Source organism: Acinonyx jubatus, chromosome B3 (genome assembly GCF_027475565.1).
Source record: "Acinonyx jubatus isolate Ajub_Pintada_27869175 chromosome B3, VMU_Ajub_asm_v1.0, whole genome shotgun sequence".
Taxonomy (NCBI): domain Eukaryota; kingdom Metazoa; phylum Chordata; class Mammalia; order Carnivora; family Felidae; genus Acinonyx; species Acinonyx jubatus.
In genome coordinates this window covers 50,940,085-50,957,384 of record NC_069386.1, presented here as the reverse complement: position 1 = coordinate 50,957,384, position 17,300 = coordinate 50,940,085, and the positions used below count along the sequence as shown (strand labels likewise).

Genomic DNA, 17,300 nt, shown 5'->3' with positions numbered 1-17,300 from the left:
AGGTGAGCAAAGGGAAAGAATTACCAACCACTACCACGGAAGTTCTGATCATGACATAGGTGCTTTACCTGGTTTACTTCAGGTTTGAATTTTTAGTGAGGTAAGAAGAGAAAGAATTGTGTCATTGGATTTAATGGAGAGGATAAAGAGTCTCTTTGTGTTAGAAAGAGAGAACACAATAACAATAACTTAATTAAATGGTCGAAGTGTAATTCTTAACTGATTAGTAAATCTTATATTTCAAATTGTCAATTAAAACAATTTTTTTCTGATGTAAAAGCAAAATAAGCTTATGAAGAAAGCTTAGGAAATAAGTACAAAGAAGAAAAACAAAGCCATAATCACATACCCAGAAAAAACCTACAATTTCTGTCCAGTCTTTTTTCTGTAGATTTAAGTAAATGGAATATTTTCATTCTAATTTTGTATTGTCTTTTAAATTTAGCATTGTATCACAAATGTTTTCCAAATATAGAATATGATACTTGAAACCATAATTTTTAAAAGCTATATTGACATGTGTACCATCATTTGATTATCTATTACCTTACTGATGGGCATTGAAGTTGTTTCTAATCGTTTGCTATTGAAATATACTAAAATAAATATCCTAGTACATAAATATCCAAATATTAATGTTTTAAAGTCTGCTAACTTGGTTGGACCAGCTTACACTTCCATCAAGCAACCAACACCTTGCCTGATACAATGATGGTTAGGATTTAAAAAAAAAAAAAAAAAGGCTCAATTGATAGACCAAAAGTGGTATTTAAGTATAGTTTTAATTTATATTTCTTCATCTTTTGATGAGGTTGAATCATTTTTATATTCATTAGTTATCTTCGGTCTTTTGTGAATTGTCAGTAGTGTCGAATTCAGTGTTATTCCAGTTGTAAAAAAACATCTAAGAAGAATTAATTAAACTAAGAAGTGGGGCATTTATATGTAGACTATCAAGGTCATTTACCCACAAACTAGTTAGACCTGGATTTTTGCTTACTGTCCACTCTTGCAATGTTAATGTTCAACAGTAAGAAAAAGTTTAGGTATATGGTATTCATCATAAAGTTTGTCCTGACTTAGCAGAACAGACATAACATCCTGCCTGAACACGAAATTATTACACACTTTCATATAAAAACTCATTTCTATACATCCCATAAACACTTGTATATTAGCTTATTTACAATGTAAACATTCCATTCATGTGTTTTTAATGTTTGTTCATCTATTAATGATGTATGTGTACCTGAAAATTTTAATTATTTAATCTTTTTTTACACTGTAATAAAAGACTTTACCTCACAATGAGTATAATATTTCACTCATTGTACTCAAAATGTCATCATTTGGGAATCATTCCTTTCAGCCTTGAATGGGCACTTTCATTTAAAAGGAATCTTCTTGGGGCGCCTGGGTGGCTCAGTTGGTTGGGCATTCGACTTCAGCTCAGGTCATGATCTCATAGTTCATGGGTTCAAGCTCCACATCAGGCTCTGTGCTGATGGCTCAGAGCCTGGAGCCTGTTTCAGATTCTGTGTCTTCCTCTCTCTCTGCCCCTCCCCTACTCATGTGTGCTCTCTCTCTCTCTTTTTCTCTCTCCAAAATAAACATTAAAAAAATAAATAAGAAAGTAAAAGGATCTTTTTATTAAAATGGGACGGGGTAACTCTTCAGATATTACCAAATACTACATAAAGGATTAGTTGATTGCTAGATAAAAGCAAAATTCTATAGATAGGAATATTAAAATAGGAAATGAAAGAACACAAAACTGCTTGAGGCATAATGACTGGTAATTATTTAGGAGTGCTCTGCATGGTGTCCATTCTTAGCCCTCATGACATATCTAGTCAAAGAGATACCATTTGTCTTCTCTACCCACATGAGCAAAAAGGAAGAATGGGCCATCTGGCTCAGAGGTTTCTGGGGGTTTGCTTTGCTTTCCTTCCTCAGAAAGGACTTTGTCATCCAGAGCTTTTCTGAGAGAGTGAAGCTTTGAAACTGACCTAAAAAATAACAGTCTCTCATCTGAGGAAAATGAGGAAGACAAGAGAACTTATTCATTAAATTACCACCGTAGGTCTGCAGTCATTCTGGAATTATTGCTAACAACAGCTGAGAAAGTTATGGTGACCTTTTCCCTGGGTTTGACATGTGTGAGGAAGCTCAAGGGCAGAAGCAGAACTGGGGTTATTTGTCAATGGCTACCAAGAAAGGGGAAGCCAAGTTTCCAAGAGAATGCAACACCTGACAATGAAGATGCACATGTGGGAGGGCTGCACAGAAGTGGAGCTGAGGTGGGCTCTCCAGAGGGAAACAGCAGTGGAGGTGACAGCCTGACTCGTGAACAACAAATCACAGGTTTGGCAAAGATAGAAAGACATTAATTCTTTTTTTTTTTAATTAAAAAAAATTTTTTTAATGTTTATTTATTTTTGACAGAGAGAGAGAGAGACAGAGCATGAGTGGGGGAGGAGCAGAGAGAGAGGGAGACACAGAATCTGAAACAGGTTCCAGGCTCTGAGTTGTCAGCACAGAGTCCGACGCAGGGCTCAAACTCACGGACAGTGAGATCATGACCTGAGCTGAAGTCGGACGCTCAACCAACTGAGCCACCCAGGCACCCCTAGATTTCTATCCTTCTGATCCTGACCATACCTCATCAAAATTGTAGGATATTCACTGGAAGCCTGTTTATAAGAACAAAAACATGGACTTATCGAACACTTACTAGGTACCAAACACCATTGCAAGTGCTTTCTAAGAATTACCTCAATTATCAACTTACTATAAAGTAACATAATAATAATAGCATATCAATTCACAGATGAGGAAACTGAGGCACAGAGAGACTGAGGCTAAAGTTATGGACTCAGTTCCAGGAAGGAAAGTTATAGTAGTCGGTCCAATGTTCAAGATAGCCTTTCTAACCAGAGCAGGCTACATTTCAAATGCACGTAGTTAGTCACAAGGAACAAGATGACTAGTTCAGTGAAAAGTCTTTCCTATTAGTGAGAAAGATTTCCAGGTGCACGACCTACTGCTAATGGTCAGTGCATGTGAAGGACAATATACAATGCTCCAGATCTGTCTGTGATTTCTGGAGCACAATTCATACTTCATTATTCAAAAGAGATGAGCAAAGTACTAAATCCCACTCTAAAATAACTGTTTTTTACATTTATTTTTACTTTTTGAGAGAGACAGAGAGAGAAAGAGAGACAGAGAGAGAGAGAGACAGCGCACATGCACTCAAGTAGGGAAAGAGAAGAAGGAAAGGGTGGGTTCTGTGCTCAGCTCACTATCGTGAGGTCATGACATGAGCAGTAATCAAGAATCAGATGCTTAACTGAGACATCCAGGTGCCCCTAAAATAACTCTTATTTGGGAAAAGATTCAGCAGAATATAGATGAGAATTAGAAACAAAAAGGTTACCCCTCCCCTCAAATCTGGAAGAATTTGGACAAAACTTGAAAAGAGTAGAAAAATTAGGTAAAGCACAGAGGAGTTTTTGAGATTAAAAACATAATGTCCTCAAGAAAAACTATCAATAAGGTGCCTCTTGGCCCTGAGTTTAATACAAAATAATCTGCAGCAAAAACACCCTTTTCTGTCATGGCTTTCCCCTCCCCTGCAGGAGCTGCTCAAGTGGTATTGCACTGAAGCCAACAGTTTGTAAACATACTTCCCTCAGACTGCTGGGAATGAGTACTCCCATTAAGACCAACTGCATGCAATCCTAAAACCTTCATATCCACTAGAGGCTCAGAGGCTGTAATTTTGAAATCTTCGAAGTCTAACTTTGTGGTAGTCTCCAAAGATAGCTACCAATGATTCCTCCCAACACAAATGTCTTTTCTCCTACCAAGAGATGAAGTCTAGGGCATCTGGGTGGCTCAATCGGTTAAGCGTCCAACTCTTGATTTCAGCTCAGGTCATGATCCCAGGGTCACAGGGATCCGTACTGAGCATGGAGGCTGCTTAAGATTCTCTCTCCCCCTGTGCCACACCCCCACCTCCCACCGTCAAGCTCTATTAAAAAAAAAAAAAGTTTAAAAAAATAAAAAGAGATGAAGTCTATTCTCCTTCTCCTGAGTCTGGGCTGGTCTTGCAATTTGCTATGACCATACAGTGTGGCAGAATTGACGCAATGTTGGTTCTGGGCCTGGCCCTAAGAGCCCAGGCATCTTTTGCTCTTACATCCTTAGAACCTATTTGCCATGCTGCTGAATAGAGAAACCACATGGAAAAGCCCAAGGAAGAAAACCTCGGCATCCGAGCTAAGGCTGGGAGGTGCTCTAACCGACACCATGTGGAGCAGAAGAACCACCCAATCAATATTCAAAGAGTTTTGAACAATAATAAATTGCTGTTGTTTGAAGCCACCAAAGTTTGGGATGGCTTGTTACATGGCAACGAATAACTGGAACCACCTCTATTCTGCTACACAGTGGCCAGACTGCTGTTATCAATGGTCCCCAGACTAATGTTGGCTATAGACAGAAATGGCACTGGGGAACTGCAGTGTAAAGTCCCCGGATGGGAGGAAGTAAAGAATGGAGCTCCTAACAGACCAGCCTCAGTTTGAATGCCGGGTCTGCCACTTATAAGCTGTGACCTTTGATCAGTTAACTTAGGCTTCTTGTATGTATAGATTCCAACTATATGACATATTTCCTTAAAATGAACACAATTAGATGGCAGAAAATTTCATTCCTGAGTAAAACCAAGACAAAAAAGGAAAGAATCATTCAATTTTCTTTGGCTGTTCTGCCAGAAGCAGTCTATTTCTGACTTGGCCATTTTCTCAGAATATGACATAAAAATAGAAGAGCTGTGCCTGAATTATCCATTAGCGAAACTAACATCACATTTGAAAAGAAGATCTGAGAATTAGTTTGGCAAAAATCTAACTTAAAGTCACCATACTCTTGGAGTTACGGTAATGTGCCATTTTGGTTTCATACCCCATAACACAAAACAGTAAGGCAGATTTATAAGCTATTTTTCTTGCATTTTTGTGGAAAAAAATTATTTTGGTAAAAACTGTCATCAAACAGAGGCAGCAGATTTGCTAAACTCTTGGACATTGGTTATTTATAATATTCAAGGACAAAACAATTGACCTCAGTCTGAAATAAATTCATGACAGGCTATGTTTTTTTGTAATAGGGTATGTTAAGATGTAGAAGGGAACTGTAAAAGAAAAAAATCTGGTCATCAAAATTACATGAAAAGTTAAGATGTCTATTGACAAAAAAATATATGTAGTAAGTAAGCAAGTACATATAGGAAAATATAAGTAATAATTTATAAGCTAATTAAGGACCCATTAGTCACTTATGAGTATAGTTTGAAACGATTGTTACATTTAAGGGCAAATGGGGTCTGCCCCACAATGGAAATGTTCTCTGTTAATAACAGCATGGTCACATCCTGGTGTCTAAAATGTACCTCTGTCCTCAATGGCATATCTTCAGTTTCTGCAATTTCAGAGCTGAAGGTGTATTCAGACTCATTGCTACTATGAGTGGAGTCTGTTCTCTTGTGTCCAGGCTTAGGCACATTCTGCAAGGCAAATAAACCAAGAATAATTAACACAACATAATGAAAATGTTAAGTCATACTTAAGACAGCATCCACCTTAACTTGGTTCTAATACCTACTCACTGACTTGCTGTTCTCATGCCCAAATACGATGTTCCATGTTGTCCTTACCAAACCTTTACAAAAAGGTCATTTTCTGGACTCTCCAAAGAAAGAGAAAGATGCACCATCAGGGCATGACAAGAACACAAAACCAAATACTCAAATGAAAATCATCTGTGATTATTAGCAGAGTCCCCTTTGGGTTTTTAAAGTTGTGAGTAGCCAGTCACACTGCGTGAAGTGTAGGTATAACACTTCAGTACCCAAACACTGACTTCAGTGTTGCAATTACATAAAACTTGGTAAAAAGCTCATGAAATATGTTTAATGAAAGCATAATCATTTTCCTGCACTGTATTTGAGCATAAGTGGAAAAAAAGAGAGGGGTTCTACATAGGTGACTATAAATTCTGCCATTTTTGTGCATGGAGTTGATTTTCTGGAGTCAGCAGTGGGAAGTGTGAGCAGTACAGGAGAGGTAAGAAATCTGTTCCAAGAATCCTCTGAAGTCCTGAAGTTACTGATTCAGGGAGTCCAAGTGACATTTCTATGACATGTGGTACCTATGAGATTAGCATTCAGAAAGCTGATGGAAAACAAAAGTTAAGCAATTACAGTCTGTTCCTTCGTGTAGGAGAAAGGGTTAGAGAATGACTTGAAGAAAGAAGGAATAAAAAGGCTGGGTTTTGTACCCCTCACTCCTGGGGTGTTCCCCACCCCCCCAACCTCAGAAGAGGTGAAAATGTCCAGAAAGACCTCTGGAAACTTTTCATCTGTCCAATTTCCTTTACTCCTTCCCCCAGCTGCAGGAAGAGCCAGAAGCCACAAAGAGCTTCTTTGCCTCTCTCTCTCTCCCATAACCAAGCTTATAGAGAACAGACCCAACTGCGTGACTAAAGGGAAGCCAGCATCCAGGGGCAGTTGAAAGTCTCCAGGCCACCGCAACCGGTACTCTGGTGCATAAGGAAGATCCAAGAACACCAGAACTTCTGAAACTAGCTAGCAGCTAGGGTCCACCCTAAATGGGACAATCACTCCACATAAAGTCAAAGGCACTCAGATTTACTTTCTGTTTACATACACCGGCAACCTTAAAGTTCCTAGCCCCAGCCAACAGGTGTATGGGACGCTGTTTATTAATTGGTTGTGTCATTAAGAAAAACAGGTCCAGGGGCGCCTGGGTGGCTCAGTCGGTTGAGCGTCCGACTTCGGCTCAGGTCATGATCTCATGGTCCGTGAGTTCGAGCCCCGCGTCGGGCTCTGTGCTGACAGCTCAGAGCCTGGAGCCTGCTTCAGATTCTGTGTCTCCCTCTCTCTCTGCCCCTCCCCCACTCATACTCTGTCTCTCTGTCAAAAATAAATAAACATTTTAAAAAAAAAAACCAACAAAAACCCAGGTCCATATAAATACGGAGACAAAGGGTTTTAATAAGCTTATTTAAAGATGAGTTAGACCCCTATTTTTCCTCATGTATGTATTACCAAACAACAAATAGCTTAAGGTATGAATAGAAGCAATGCTATGTCTGTGATTTAACGTAACTTTTGTATACAGGACAGTGGTTAAATGCTCTGAGTCTATAGGAGAGAGCTGGGTAGGAATTCCAGGTCTGCCGTTTTCTTGTCCCTTACTTCTCCAGGCCTCACCTTCATTATCAGAAAAAGGTAGATAATAATATTATCTACCTAAGAGGGTTTATGTGAGGATTAAATAAGATAGCGCAAGTAAAGAGCATGGTTTTTGGCACGTAACAAGGATTCAATTAATGTTAACTGATGTTGCCATAATTGTTAGGACTCTGAAGTAATGCAACAACTCTCTCATGCATTGCCTTTTGTTCCCCAAGTTTTTAGTCCATATGCTATTCAATTACAAGGACAAACATACTACTTGATCATCAAGTGCTCCTTCAAGATCTGCATCTCATGCCTCCTCTTATCTGTCATTTCTCCAATAATTCCTTCTTTTCTTGGACCTGTCTTACTCCCTTCGTCAAGATTAACGACCCCACTGTTGACATGCAGGACTCCCTCCTTACTTGGAATGAATTTATCTTTAAACACTTCACAAGCCTGTATTCCATTGCCTCATTATCCTTTCACTGTCTGCTTGAATTTCCTTGGCCCTGGATTTAGTATTTTCTTCCTTCTGCTCTACAACTGAATGTTCCTGGAGAAAAATCCGACAACGCTTCTTGGTACTAGGGCCAACAAATCTAGTAATCACTGGTAATCAGTGCCATTAACTTTGGCCCATGTATCACAGGTTACCAGAAGCGCTGAAGCAGTCTTTCAATTCCCCCTCCCTAAAGTTTCCTGCCATCCATTTGAGGAGTCTATTTACCATAAATGCTTCCTAAGCATTATGGCAGTGAGAGCTGCATCTGCAGAACAGTGTCAATGATAGATTAGCCGAGTACCCATCTGTTAGTTGCGAAGTCCCTACCTAAACATTAAAATAAGATATTGCTATTATTTATTTATTCCTAAATTATAAAGTCCATTTTTTAATTCTCTGCAATTCTTGGCAAATATTTTCTACCAAGACTGCAATCTTCACTATGTCTGGAACTAGGAAAGGGGACCTAATGAAGAGCTGAGTAGGAAGCAAGTAGATTCTCATCTTCCTTCCTCTGCTATTTTTCTTTTCCCTCCTTCTGACCATTTTGTTACCCAAAAGGAAGGACAATGAGTCATCGGCATACAAAAGAGAGGGTTATAAGCTGAGAAATAAGAAATTAAGCAGCTAAACTGTCCCTGGAACTTGATTACATCTTCCTTTTTCCATAGCACTTCTGGGAACAGAATGGGTAGCAGGCAGAGACTTGCTCAGCAGGAAGGAATAGCCCTGCTAAGTTGCTGGAGGATGGCCATTACTGGAGGGTCTTTTTTTAGACATTTCCAGAAATGTGCTCAGAAAGTGATGTACACATGGCACATGCTTGTCTCATTTTATTTTCTGAGGTTCACAAGACATGCAGTATTAAAGAATCCCAGAAATTCTGAGGGAGAAAAAAATTTGTTTATCTCTCTTTCAACAGAGATAAATGTGGCTCTCACACTTATTTGACCTCAATCATTTCTTTTCCCAATGCCACTTCTTAACATCTCAAGTAACTAGTGTCTTCAGAAGCACCTCATGGGACACAAAGCTTAGTGCTAACCAAAGCATAAATTAACCATAAACGCTGGCACAGTTATCTAGAAAATAGGATAAAAATACACCCAAGAATGGAATTCTGGGGAACATGATATTCAAAGACAGAGGAAAAGGACTCTAGGGAAAGCTAAAGATGGGAGAATGTAAAGGAGGAAGATTGCAGCAGGGAGAGCACGGAAGACAAGATTTAATGAGGCTCCTTTTGATTTGTCAATGATAAGGATAATGGTGACCTACTCTTATAGTTTCTCTTTGCCACGTTCAAATCAGGATAGAGTAGCAAGGTTTGAAATAACTGTCCAACTGGCATTCAAATTAGCTTTTTTAACCTCTTTGAGACTAGATTTTCTCATCTTCTAGGTGATACATTTATTTCATTTTTTTTTGTATGTTACATAATCTCCTTTATTTTCCCTTGTTAAATGTCATATTTAAAAAACATTGTCAAAGGGTACAGATAAAGGCAAAATTTGAAGCAAACATTCTCTGCCACAGATATCTGATTACCTTGTTTTTTATAAGACATATTTCAGAGCATTTCTAGCCACGGGTACCATCAGGTTACCTTCAAGGCTGGCACCTACAGGGAACAAGAGAGCTAGGGAACTCTTTGTTTCCTGACAGCAAGATAAGGAGAAGTAAGACGCTGTAAGAAACTATTAAAAGTATAAAAGATACATTGGTAGATGCAGAAGAGTTCTTGAAATAGATGAAATAATTTGTTACAAATAGAGGCTGAACTTTCCTTTTGTAGGAATATATCTTTGAAACTGTAACAAAAACTAGTGAAGGAAATACTCAGTTATATAAATATTTGCTTTACATGCAAATTTTACATGAAGTCATCCAATACATAAAATGAAGTCCAGCTATATGACTTTATACTAACCTACAGTCCAGTCTTTAAAATGTTTGACTTTGCAAAGTATTTATGAATAAAGTTATATGATTTGTGGGATCTTCTCTACAACAACTCAATCCACTGGATAGGGTGGGAAGGAGGGATAGAGTCGGGGTAGAAGTGTGTCGGCCATTTTGGAATTGGGTAATAAGTACATGAAGTACACGGGGATTCATTCCACTATTCTATCTGCCTTTATAAGTGCTTAAATTTTTTCATTAAAAAAAAAAATCAAGTGTTTGACTCACTACCATCAGAGTCATCTCTTCCTTGAGGTCATCATATCGTTCTTCTAAGCGACTGAACTCATTCAGAAGGTTCTGATATCTCAGCCTTTCATCATTAAGATCGAGTTCCAGTTGTTTTGTTTCTTCTACTAACTTCTTCTCCATAGTCTCTGAAAGAAAGAAGAGAGAAAAGCATAATAAAGATGGCTCTACAAAAGTCAAGAGTACAAACATTTACACTGACTCCCAGCTTCTCTGCAAAGAATTTTTTTTTACCACCATGATGTATGAAGAGTATCTTACTGAATGTAGGGAAAGAGAAAATACCATGACAAAAAAATGAAATTGTTTGTTAATAACAACAATCATCTACTGAGTTCTTCCATATACTATGGATTCAATGCCACTACTTCATTCACTGGTTATGGCACATCCTTGATAAACTTCTACTAGTCATTGTCTAGAAACTAAAGTACTGTATTTATTTTTTATTCCAATGTTCTGTTTCAGGCTATCACAAAATTCTTTTGTCCAAATTAGTGTACTCTGTCAAAAAGTCAGAGATAGTTCTCAGATCTCTGAGGGAGTGGCAAACTCTCAAGGAACACAGCTATCCTTTGCTACAGTCAACTCTCTGCTCACCTCAGTCCCCAGGCTGAGATCTTATGTTTTCCAGCATGCTGAACCGCCCCCAGTCCTATTACTCTCCCAATTCTAACCAGATAAGATCCCCATGTCTGGTCATGTGTGTGGTTACTTCTCCTGTGTGCTGCGGGGGGCACCCTGAACTTTCCGTTTACCACCCCATTCTGCTCACTTTGTTGCCAGCAGCTTGCATTTGCCTGGGATGTCATCTGGAGACTGGAGACGAGCCCCTGACTATAAATAAAGCAAAGTAAAAAAGCCACAGATCTCAGCTGTATGTTTTAACTCACTGAGTCAACCAGTCACATTTATAAATGTATTAAGCTTCCTAATATTTATATGGCCCACTTTATCCTCATGCTTTGTGACTAGACCTTAATCTGCCCTGCTTGCTTTGATGGCTTCACCATTTCTTTCCCCATCAGCTCTATCATAAGGGCAAGGGCCGCAAGTGCCTTGTTTCTACTGCTTCCCTGGTGCCCACTACAGTGCTTCCCTAAGGTAGGGCTCTACTAATGTGTAAATGAATGAGTGAAAGAATCTCTTCTCCCTATGACATCCTATAAATTGTCTTGTTCTTACCAGTTTGCAGAAGCTGCCTGAGGCTACCAAGAAATTTTCCCTAGGCAAATCCAATGTTATTTCTTTGTTCTTCTCATCCAATTGCAAGTAACATTTTACAATTTCCCAGAAGTATTCTCATCATTCTGGATCTTTCCATTACATTCTGCATCCTAGTAGCCTTCTTTCCATGTCTTCAGTGACTGTTTCAATCTCTCCTATCAATTTTCCTTTCTGGTTTCTTTTCTTCACCTTATCCTTTACCTGGGAACATCCTATAAAGCTTAATTTCAGATTTCTTCTCTTTTCTTTACATCAGTCCCTTTTAGGGAGGAGGTGGTAGGGGAAAAGGCACAGAGGGCTCTCTTACCATCATAGCTTTAATGGTACCTTAAGGCCTATTTCTTTCTGTCTCTAATCTTTAATCTCAATTTGTTTTTAGGACATCTCTATATAGAGGCCCCAGCTGACATCCAAAATTTAACATTCTAACAACTGATCTCATTAATTTTATTCATAAACAAGTATTTTCCCCCTTATTTTACTCATTAGTAATAACACATCATTATTGTTGAAATAGCTCATGTCAAACTTTAGAAAATTTTTATCCCTTTTTTGAATACCACATCAAAAAGGATAATGTTCTGGTGATTCTTTCATATACTGTATCTTTGCTCCAATCCATTTATTTCTCCCTGTCTCCACCACCAATTACTATAGCTTAGATCTACATCTTCTTAGCCCATGTTTACTTACATGTGGACTACTTGTAAATTATCATAATTCTTATCTATCTTACAAATGGAAAATGGAGTAAATGTCCACATCTAGTTAGTTTTCTATTCAAAAAATTAGAGTTGCTTTTTTTTTTTTCTTTTTTGGTGGAAAAAAGGTAATTTATCTTGGGAGAATAATATCTATTGGTTTAGCAAAAAATAAGTAAATAGACATGCATATGTATTAGCTCACAATTTCTTCCTAATTCAATAGAATCCTATGAGTCATAAGTAACATCATAAATGGAGAACAATTCATTTTTTTTAATTGCAGATGATAGTGACTGTACATGAATTCACATTCGTACATAGAAAGATGAGATTTACGACTTCACCAACTAAATCAAACAAAATACTTACTGTGCTTGCCTCTTGGAACTTCCTGAGTTGAAGGATGACAATCTCAACTTTTTAAAACATTTAAGCTCTAAGCAAAGTTGTAACTTAGAAAACGTTGGTCTGAGGTTGGCTGAAGCACTGTAGGTTATGGCCACGCGAGCCTTACCTGTCATCTCCTTAGCCTGCTCCACGATAAGATGATTGAGGGCCTCTTTTTCCTGCTTCAGCAAAGTATTTTCTTCCTTCAGATTTGATACCAGCTATAAAATGAAACAATAAACTCAGGTGGCTGCAGTAGACAGAGGACACCCAGTACCAAATATAAAGACCACACAGCAGTCCCTCCTTACTTCCACATCTCTGTGCCCCATTTCTGTGCCTAGTTCTATCTAGTCTTCTTTCAAACTTGGCTCAAGAATTACTCCAGACAGCCTTCCTGGAAACTCCCTCCAATTGGGTGTCTCTCCTACAGGACCCTGTATGTCCCTCGTTACAGCCCTTATAAATGATTTACTTTTCCTTCCCCAATAGACTAGAAATTCCTGGAGGATGGAGATAACTGCTGTTATTTTACTTTGTACCTTGAGCATTTAGCAACTGCCTGACACCTAGTAAGTATTTGCTCTTGAAGGAATGATAATGCCTTCTCACCTCAACAGCCTAACACAAAACTTATGTGTACTCGTGATTCAGGTATTAAGAGAGATTAAGAAGGTTCAGAAAGATATGAAGGGCATTTTGGTTCTGGAATTCACTGAATTCCTTCTGAAGCTCCCTGCTGTCTGTCTTGAGAAAGAGAATTTCCCTTTCATCTCCTTTTAAGAGTTTTACAAGGTTGCAAACTGGTCCTTTTATTCCATGTTTAAGCATTGGCCTTACAACAGTGTGAAAGTATTTAATGCCACAAAACTGCACACTTAAAAATGGTTAAAGTGGTAAATTTTATGTTACGTATATGTATATTTTGAAACACACACACACACACACACACACACAGACACACACATAATAAACAAAACACATTGACCTTTCACTTTCTAGTTCCCAGTTGGATAAGGATTCCCAGGAAGCAAAAATCAAAGCCAAAGGTTAACTGTGCAAAGTCTATAATTTACTCAGTTCATCGTTGAAATAAATATGTGTTTGTGATGAGTGAAATTTGAATTTTTCTCTAAGCATAAATTTAAGGAACTCTTAAAGTGATAGCTTCATTCATTCATTCATTCTTAAAGTAAGCTCTATGCCCAATGTGGGGCTCAAACCCATGACCCTGAAATCAAGAGTCACATGTTAAAGCAATAGCTTTAATAATAAAGAGAAAACTATCAGGAGTTCAGAGACAGAGAAAGAGGGCTCTGTGACTGATAATCCCTAAAGACCAGGGAGGTTAGACAGGAATACTGTGCCAGAGCAGAAGTCAGTCCAGAAGGTATTCCTTCTGATGGCTCAGTCTCTTCCCTCCATACTGATATGGCCTTAATAGCTGCTCTCAGTAGAAAGGCCAGAGTTCCCTATGTGCTTGTGAAAGAAGTTGCTCTGTCAGCGGTGTGCAACCAGTAAACTGTGCTGCTTCTTTGAAATACACGTGCCTAGCCCACACCCCTAGAGCTTGGCCAGGCATCTTTCTAAAAACTCTCCAGGACATTCTGATACACACTCCTGGGTACAAACCACAGGTCTAGTGTACCTTCTAAGCTCCTTGATCAGCCTGGCTGGGAATGTAGCTTTTCTGACCACAAAGCTGGCTGTCACAGTGGAATTTTTTCATTCTTCTCAATCGCTACACTCTACTCAAAAGAATTAATGGTAGTGCCTACTGGGACACGTGGGTGGCCCAGTCGGTTAAGCATTGGACTTCGGCTCAGGTCATGATCTCAAAGCTTGTGAGTTCAAGCCCTGTGTCAGGCTCTGTGCTGACACCTCAGAGCCTGGAGCCTGCTTCGGATGTGTGTATCTCTCTGCCCCTTCCTTGCTCACATTCTGTCTGTCTGTCTCTCTCTCTCTCAAAAAAAATAAAATAAATAAAATGAACATTAAAAAAAATTTTTTAAGAATTTATGTTAGTGCCTATAGCTCTCTCTGGGGAAAGCAGAAGATAATGAAATAAAAAGAAAGGAAAAATCTCAATCTGTTCATGTGTGCTATTCTTTCAGACTAGAAAGGTATGAACTTAACTTTGAAGAGGAAAAGAGAATACTCCTACCAAGCCTAAATACCCTATGGACTCAGAGGAATCTGAAAAGCTTCTGTGGGCTCAGGAAATGAAAAGGAGCTCTTAAGCTTCAAGAATATCCCTTTCAATGCATATTTGAATTCTGATAGAGTAAGTTTATCATGTCAAAATAACGTGTTTTAAAGGCATTGTTGTTTCTGTACACAGAACTCAGATCTGCTAGAGACAGAGGAGGAAGTATTTTATTAAGACCCTGAACACCATGGAAAGATTGTACACTATCCTATCTGAATTGCATCGTAGCTCTTTCCAAGGTTTTTACTGCATAGGCTGTATTAATATTCAGAAGTCAATACAGAAAAAGCATAGGAAACTGGGAGTTTTGCCAGTAGTTACAGCCAACAGTCAAATCTGTTTTCACTTAAAAATGGTAATACTAGTGGAACTTATGAAAATCTATCACTTTTTTCAAGTAAGCTTTATGTTGAGGTACTTTTGTTTAAACAATACATTGTATCGCTGTTTGAGAACCTTAATGTTTTCCATATTTAATAAAATTCTGATAGAAGTTAATATAAATGTGTGTAATGTAGAAGCACCAATATGCAGGCATTCTTGTTATTGTTCTATCTGCACAGCAGCTCCTGGCTACCCTCAGGGTGCAGACATTTGGATTTCTCTCTTTCGGACTTCTAACACAGCCTTGATGTGGGTTTCCATAAAGATCTCTACTATCAGCTAGTGACATTTCACGGTTTGATTGGTTTCTTAATCATGTTAACTCTTTTGAAGAAAAAGGAGTCTACACTTCATCCAGACCTATGTATTTAAAGTAAGAGTGAGAGTAGGTACGTGGCCTTTAATTCTCTTCTTTGCCTCTGATCTTACTAGAGTCAAAAGATTCTACTAAAAGACGCATCATGTGGGAGAAATGCTTGGAAAATACTAATAAGGAACAGGAAGCAAACTGACATTTGTATTTCACCTTCAGGTGAAACCAACACTGAGCCACATGGGCCAGGTCATGATGACAGCACATTTCCTTGGTGAAAGGAGTAGATGGGGATACGATAACTAGATCCTACCTGCTCAGTTTCCTGTTTGTACCTATCTGCACGCTCCTCAATGGATTTTTTCTCCGACTGAGTTTGTTCCAGGTCTTTCCGGAGCTTGGCAATTTCTTCCTGCAGACTGAGGACCCGTCCAGTAGCAATCTTAGCTTCCTCCTCACTTAGGTGAAGACGCTCCAAGTCACTTCGTAGTTTCTCAGTCTCAGAGGTGTATATTCCTTCCAGATTGGTCAGTTTCTCCATGAGGCATTTGTAGTCTTTGTTCTTTTAAACATATACATAAGTAACAATAAGTAAACATATGTATCATCAAATGTATTTTGAGATAACCTTATTTATTGATCATATTCATGCTGTATCATCACAGCAACAATAGAGTATCTAACCACAACCTTTACAATTAAGGCCTATTCTTAGGGATACAAAAAGAAGATTAGGCACAGTTAATTCTGTAGCATGGATGTGATTTTCTCACAGTCACAAGGTAAGTACCACAGTAAATTCTTAATTTCCTATTCTTAAGCCAGAAATAGAAACATCTATACTTGCTTTGGAAAACAAATCCATATTCTATAAAAGCCATATGCTCCCAAGTGATTCTTAAAAATGATAAAATGGCCACAAAATTGCAAGTTACTTACAAATCGTTTTGTTACCTTAAAACTCCTCCCACTCAGAAAACCTTCCTGATGGATCCTGCTTTATTCTGTTTTTTGGGTTTTTGTGTGTTTTTTTGTTTGGTTTTTTTTTTTTTTTTGCTGTCCTCAGTATTTATATATTACCAATTACCATTGTATCATTTGCATGTGCTAAAATATTACTTAGTAACTATCTCTAGGAAATCAAATTTTATCTCTGCAAATAGACTGTAAGCTCCCCCAAAGCACAGACGCCTTCCTGCTTCTTTTGCTATCTCAATGCTAAATGACTCATCTGTAAAAGGAACATTATACTTTATGCAAATGAATGATAATGACAAAAGAGATTTAGAAAGTATAAAGTATAATATGACTCTTGGGCACTAAGGTCTGGCTGTAAATTTCCTCCCTTAGTCCTTGCAATCATAATCTTACCTATAAGCTTGTTACTATTTCCGTACTCCTTACTGTCATTATTATTTTACCTTTTTGCTGCAACTGAAAAGTAAAATAAGGGGAGATACTGCTGAAAATAATCCCAGTGGAGTTCTTCAAGCATGCCCCACTCTCAGGGCTCCTGTTTAAAACACACCTGGTTGGGTACCTGGGTGGCTTAATCAGTTGAGCATCCAACTTCGGCTCGGGTCATGATCTCATGGTTCGTGAGTTCAAGCCCTGCAGTGGGATCTGTGCTCGGGTCATGATCTCATGGTTCGTGAGTTCAAGCCCTGCAGTGGGATCTGTGCTGACAGCTCAGAGACTGGATCCTGGTTTGGATTCTGTGTCTCCCTCTCTCTCTGCCCCTCCCCGCTCAGGGTCTGTCTTTCTCGCTCAGAAAAAAAATAAACATTAAGAAAAATAATTTTTTTTTAAATAATAAAACACACCTGCTCATCAACTTTGCGCTGTAGCTGCATGATCTTGTTTTCCATGCCGATGTGGAGCTTCTTATAGCGCTCCACAGAGCGGGCCTCGATCTTGAGCTTCTTTAGCTCACGCTTGGCCATCATCCGCCGGAAGCAGCACTGAAGATAGATGATGGCATGCATACTCCTCCTGTAGTAGGTACGAGCCAGCCAGCCCCGGACCCACTTCTGAATGATAACTGCTTTGTGCTCACGGAGCATCTGCACAGAAGAGGTAAGAACAGGTAATGT

General features: G+C 38.7%; 1 protein-coding gene across 4 annotated transcripts in view; it reads right to left on the bottom strand.

The window, feature by feature from the left end:
* The window catches only part of MYO5A (myosin VA), a 192,484-nt gene that overhangs the window by 43,094 nt on the left and 132,090 nt on the right, over positions 1 to 17,300 (bottom strand). For all 4 annotated transcript variants that reach the window (XM_027067263.2, XM_053224004.1, XM_027067266.2 and 1 more), the window contains exons 21-25: positions 17,031 to 17,270; positions 15,521 to 15,769; positions 12,429 to 12,522; positions 9,963 to 10,111; positions 5,459 to 5,572 (exon numbers count right to left, since the gene is read on the bottom strand). In XM_027067263.2, the coding sequence (XP_026923064.1) occupies positions 5,459 to 5,572; positions 9,963 to 10,111; positions 12,429 to 12,522; positions 15,521 to 15,769; positions 17,031 to 17,270 (846 nt within the window). The remainder of the gene's footprint in view (positions 1 to 5,458; positions 5,573 to 9,962; positions 10,112 to 12,428; positions 12,523 to 15,520; positions 15,770 to 17,030; positions 17,271 to 17,300) is intronic.